The sequence below is a fragment of the Alnus glutinosa genome, chromosome 2, assembly GCF_958979055.1.
Source record: "Alnus glutinosa chromosome 2, dhAlnGlut1.1, whole genome shotgun sequence".
In the NCBI taxonomy this organism is placed as follows: domain Eukaryota; kingdom Viridiplantae; phylum Streptophyta; class Magnoliopsida; order Fagales; family Betulaceae; genus Alnus; species Alnus glutinosa.
The window spans coordinates 30,281,491-30,287,859 of NC_084887.1; the positions used below are offsets into that span (position 1 = coordinate 30,281,491).

The 6,369-nt window shown below is 34.9% G+C and overlaps 1 protein-coding gene across 1 annotated transcript; it reads left to right on the forward strand.

Annotated features, from left to right (window-relative positions):
• Positions 1–4,803: 4,803 nt before the first annotated feature.
• Positions 4,804–5,717, forward strand: LOC133860781 (uncharacterized). The gene has a single exon (XM_062296402.1). The coding sequence runs from the start codon at positions 4,939–4,941 to the stop codon at positions 5,506–5,508; it is 570 nt and encodes a 189-aa protein (XP_062152386.1). The 5' UTR covers positions 4,804–4,938; the 3' UTR covers positions 5,509–5,717.
• The last annotated feature ends 652 nt before the right edge of the window (positions 5,718–6,369 follow it).

The window sequence follows — 6,369 nt, forward strand, 5'->3', positions numbered from 1 at the left end:
ATGCATATATACTGTGTACATGATGTGTAAACTGCAAAGGGGTTGAAAAATAGAAGCATTAGAAGATGATCAATGTTGAAGTTATTCTTTTCTTTTTTTTTTTAAATTATGTTGAAGTTATTCTTCATTCTACTCAGTGTGCATTTGACCAAATAAAGAAACCCATTTAGCAATATTTATAATTAATTAATTAATTTCATCTGTACTCTTTCAATAGAATTTACTTTTTGACTTCTCACACAATGTGGCCAGGAGGGGTTTTCCGTTGAGATTCTTTCAGCTTTAAGCCATACAAACAAAACAACTAAGCGCGCACTAATAATTAGAGACAGGAACCGGCCGGCATATATAGATCAATGAATCGATGATGGAGATGGAGATTCCTGTCCGCAATCATTCGTTTCAACAACACAAACATTTAGATCGATGTTTATCCCCGGCCACAAGAGAGAGACAGAACACGTACGTGTTAGATATGTGATAGCAACAACACATTCAATATAAGGGCCAATCTTGTATATATATATACACACGTACGATAAACAATCATCATCCGGCCAATTATCAATATACGAGAAATTGGAATTATTTTGAGGAGATCTCTAGAGAGAGACGACGTACTGTACATGCAGTCTGTAGCCATAGGTCTTAGATATCTGTGATGAGTGATAGCAACAGCAAAATCCATCTAAGAAGGCCCAATTCGATTGGATTAATATAGCTTTCTAAAGGTTTCGTCAATACGATCGTATTTTATATTTTGAGAACTGCATACATCAATTAGGAGTCATAAGCAATCTGATCATCCTTCTTGTTTGACTATATAAATAAAATAAAATAAATAATAATAATAATAATAAAAAAAAAAAAAAAAAAAAAAAAAAAAAAAAAAAAAAAAACCCACCAAACGGCCCTTAATAATTAAGCCTGACACCATTCCACACCGGCCCCTGCACAAGAAAAAAGAGAAGAAAAATAAATAAATGAATAAAAGAAAAGTAGTGCAAACCCGCTAATCATGCATGGAATATAAATATACTTGAATAATTATCTATTGCAATGTTGCATATACGTTCTTCTTATTTTTATTGAAAATCCTCGCACAAGTTATGGGCTCAAAGTCTTCAAACTTGTGATCTGCATGAACCTACATAATTAATAATTGTTGTTATTATTTGAACTTACTCAACTACATATAAATAAAAAATAAAAAATAAAATTGAAAATTGAAAATTTAGTATTAGATTAATGGGACCTTCGGATTGATTATTGAAGGCTCGTTTGGAATTAAGGAGCTAGAGGGAAGTAGCACATGATCAGAGAGTAGGTTGATAATTAACCTAATCACCGACACAATTATTAATTGAGAGATGATGAAATTAGAGTGCAAAATGAAGGAAATTAATGTTACTTAGGAACGCCAGCAAGTGAGATTTCGGTACGTTGTAGAAGTTTTGGCATTGACTTTGTTTAAAATTTGCAAGCTGTATATATATGGGACAAAGGACTGACGGTTATTAATTTACAAAAATATTGAGCAAATTATAAAATGTAGCCTTTTTTCATGGTAAGTAGTATATATATATATATATATATATATATATATATATATATATATATATATATATATATATATATATATATATATATACATGTAGTTGTTTGCTTCTTCTTCTTCTTATTCTTCTTTTATTTTTTTTCTTTTTTTTTGTCCTATTCAAAATGACAAGCGAGAAAGATCAACTGTAACTATATTTTAGCTGAGTGAGGCTATAGTAACATTAGTCCGTTGGGAGCCACATAAGGAGGGACCTAGATAGTGGAAACTGTAAGCGTTCCCTCGAGTCTGACTAAGCCATAGCCTGACCTAATCCCATTAAGGCATCAGTGAGACTCAAAACGGTTAATACTAATATAATTGAAAATTCTCATTTTGGGAGTCGAACTCTTTCCTTAATACATGTCCAACCACTTTAAAAAATTTCTTGAGTCCGCTGAACCGCTACCACCATTAATTATTTTTAAACAAGAAAGCTTAACGTAATTTCGGTTTATTCCATAAAGCACGTTTCCTTGTTCATAAAATGCAATTCCATGCATAGGAGGGACTAGAGTCAGACGGGACGAAGAAAGAGAAAAAGTAGGGGAAATGTGCTTTGGTTCTTTTACAAACTGAGACCTACATTTTTCCTTCTTTTTTTTTTTTTTTTTTTTTTTTTTGTGTAAATTTTGCTATCGCATGTTAAGGCATATCTGCCAAATAAAGTCTTAGTCCAATTTTTAGTTAAATTGATGATGGAAAGTATATGAAATTATTTTATATTATATTTTTATAATAAAATATAAATTGAAAAAAAAAATGGGGGGTGGGGGGCAGGAAGCAAAATTTTGAAAAATCTCTCAAAGGTCTTTGAATTGAACACGTCAAAAATCTAAATCCCTTGATCCCCATCCAAAATCTGACCAAAAAAATAAATAAATAAATAATATTTTTCCTAAAATCTAAAAGTTCTCTTCTAGAAAAATTTGAAAAAAAAAATAAAAATACCTGGACTTTTTCAAAAAGACATAAATTAAGCCCCTAAAAAGTCTCTATAAGCCAAAAAAAAGTACTAATTTTCTAAAACCGAAAGGTGTGATTTTCTTCAGTCCTCCCCCAACTCCTGCCTCCTTCTCACATGTTTAATTTCTCTCTCTTCTTCAAAACTAATAATTCGTCTCCCTCCTTCTCACTTGATCATGGAGTCTAACTGGTTAGGAATTTTTAGTTGCGAGAATAGTCAACCAAGTCCAACAACAGGGCCGGTGTTAGGTTACGTCATTTACAATGTCTATTGTGTCGGTTGCATTGGGATCTTGGAATGATTAAAAAGTTGACTGCTGAGATCGAACTCCGCCACTACACCAGGGGAGGAGGGCTTAGCCTCTGTTTTGCAGCCCACAGGCCCAACAAAGAATGGGCCGAGAAAAAATAACTCACATTTACATTGGGCCGCTCAATACAGAGTGGACCGAGTGCGTTAACATTGGGCTAATTAAAATAGTCGAAATGTTATCTATCCTATAAATAAAAAATAGTAAAAAGATTTTCTCAACCGGGTTATAGTCGTTTTGGCTAAAGAATTGGCTAGTTGCTATAGTGTTGAGCACGATAGCTCAATAATTCAAAAAATAACTAATAAGAAAATCAGTCTGATTTTATCTCCTCAGAAAATGGTGAAAATTGATAAAGAAAAAAAATATTTTAAATGAAATAATAAAAGTAGATAACTAATTTTTATTTTTTTTTTTTTTTGACATGTCACACAAGAGGGGGAGGAACGATTCAAACTAGTGACCTCCGCTTCATAACACTAAAATGTTAATTTGTATATAAATGCTTTTGAAAAATAGGTAGCTAAAATAAAGAAAGATATTCTTTTAGCTAAACATTTGTTGAACCGAATGTTGGAGCCGCATGTAGCGTTGTAAACTTGTACAAAATTAAAGAATAGAAGGACGTTGTAGAAAATTTTTGGTTTCAAATATATGGACGAACTTATCTAAATCTCCACTAAAAAACTCTAAAAACTATGGAAAGAAAACTGAAACGAGAAAAACAATGTCAAAATCCAAAACAATAACCAATAATGAAGAGAAATCACGAGTCTCCACTGTAAGCTAAAACCATATAGTACCAATAACCCACACAAGTGACACAACCCATGAAAGCACGACAAAACAATACAACCCCAAAACATGTAAACAAAAAAACAAAAACAAAACGAAACAGACGGTCAACAAAGGCGGAAGCCAGTGGCGGGTGGACAGCACGTGAAGGGCACGTACGTTAATTAATATGTAAATCTCATATTTTCGTGCACTGCGAATTAATGATCTTTCACCATGCGCATGTGGCATGCTCGTGAATGCATGACACGTTCACCATGCCATATACGGGTTTTGGGCAGGTGTAACATCCGGACTCTAATATATTGCCACGAGGATATGGATGCATGTTGGACTAACTTGTATCATTCAACAATGCTACAAGATTTACAGCATTTGCAACCGTCTTCGGAAATGAATTTTACCTCAGTAACTATACAGGATTAGAATTTTTTTTAAATTATTTATTTAAATTTGAGAGAATTTAAATAATTAACTGTGAAAGACTATTTATAGAATTTATCTGACTAAATAAAAATTGAATTATTTAACCACTTATTTGGTTAAGTAGGTTTATAATCACAATCACCTCTCTAAATTTTTTCAAATTTAAACAATAATTTAAGGGACTAACCCAATTATACAACCCATCATTCTCAAACAATAAATTTCATTCAAATTTGTAAAAGAATTCATTGGCAACACAATCTATAAAATATCTTTTTGTTCTTCTCTATGTTTACTTTTTTCTTTTGCTGGCAGCCTGACAAGTGGCAGGCCATCTAGACTAATCTGGAATAGGCTTAATTAGTTGGATTTTCACGGGAAATTACATTTGTTGATTAGTTCAACAAAATTGAGATAAGTTCATTTTGATCGTTCGATGATTCTTCACGCCACCCATCAACGGTCGAATCCCAACAAATCGAATGATCCAAATCAAATGAATGCCATCTGTATGTATGTATTACATGCAAGGAACTCTTGAAAGCAGAACTAGCCGTTTCAATTTATGCGTGTGGGGCTCCTCGACTTTTCCTTCAACGGTCACATTTTGTCCTCTCAACAAATATGACCGTTGAGTCTCATCTTGTCCTCTCAACAAATATTACCGTTGAGTCTCCCCACCCCCTTCACTCTATATCTTCCCCCTTCACCTCCTCATTTCTCTACAAACAAATCCACCATTTCTAAGCTTCCAAAACTCAAATTCCACAAAACCCACTTGCCCAAGATCTCCGCAAATCACCGGAATTTGTTCAATTTTTCTGAATTTTGAGGAATCCTCAAATGGGTCTCGCCATGAACACCACCCCACCAAGCTCAGTGGCTGAATCCCACTACCACACCCACAAGGTCTTCCTCTTTTGCAACTACATTCTACTTGGTGCGGCCTCCAGTTGCATCTTTCTCACCCTCTCGCTCCGCCTCCTCCCCTCTATAAGCGGCTTCTTCCTAATCCTCCTCCACGTCTTGACCATCGCTGGGGCGGTCTCAGGCTGTGCGGCAGCGTCATCAGGGACTAGCCGGTGGTACGCCGCTCACATGGTGACCACGGTTCTCACCGCAATATTTCAAGGGTCGGTCTCGGTGCTGATCTTCACGAGGACAGGGGATTTTCTGGGGCAGTTGAAGTCGTATGTGAGGGAAGAGGATGGAGCTGTGATACTAAAGTTGGCTGGAGGGTTATGTGTGTTGATCTTTTGCTTGGAGTGGGTGGTCTTGACCCTTGCATTTTTCTTGAAGTACTATGCTTATGTTGAGGGTGATGGGGCTAATCGCTATGCCATGAGGAGGAGTACTGCCAAGGTGCAGCAAGAGGAAGACTTGAAGGACTGGCCATGGCCTTTCCAAGTTTAATTTTCAAATTATTGGTTTGATTTTCCTGATCATCCCAGTGTCGGGCGGCCACTGCAACATATTTCATTATTCGTTGATTCATTGGAGTGTTCTTCTTAATTCGATCTGAATTGTCTTTCTTTTCTTTTCTTTTTTTTAAATATATTACTGTATTGAGTATTTTTATAGGCGATTGCGCTACAGAAATGTTTTATCTTTTTTTTTGCTCTTGTTAATTTTGGGTATTGAATATTTTGGCGATTGCGCTACAGAAGAAATGTCTTATCATTTTTTTGCTCTTGTTAATTTTGAGTATAGAATATTTTGGCGATTGCGCTACAGAAATGTTTACCTGTGTAGCTTGACTTCTCAAACAATGTGGTGAGGTTTTCCGTTGTTAAGCCATTTGTTACAAACAAAACAAGCACTAATTAATAATTTATAGACACGAACCTCCATAACAATAGTAATTATTATTATTTGAACTTACTAACTATATAAAAAAAATTTGAAAATTTAGAACGAGATTGTGGGACCTTCACACCTTCGGATTGATTTATTTAACCACCGACACAATTCTTAATTGAGAGAGATGATGAAATTGGAGTGCAAAAATCTCACTTGCTTGGAAATATGAAACCCAAGTCTCAATTTCAAAGAAGACCCCCACTATACCAGGCTGTTTTGCAGCCCACAGACCAACAAAGAATGGACCAAGAAAAATAACCCACATTTACATTGGGCTAGTCAATAAAGAATGGTCATTGGGCTAGTCAAACTAGCCGACTAGAGTCCTATAACAAAAAAAAAAAAAAATAGTAAAAAAATCTCTTTGATCTAGTCACTTCGGCTAAGAAATTGGTTACTTGTTATGCATTGCTG

Excerpts from the sequence above, each read along its gene's own strand:
- LOC133860781 (XM_062296402.1), top strand. The coding sequence starts at position 4,939 with ATGGGTCTCGCCATGAACACCACCCCACCAAGCTCAGTGGCTGAATCC.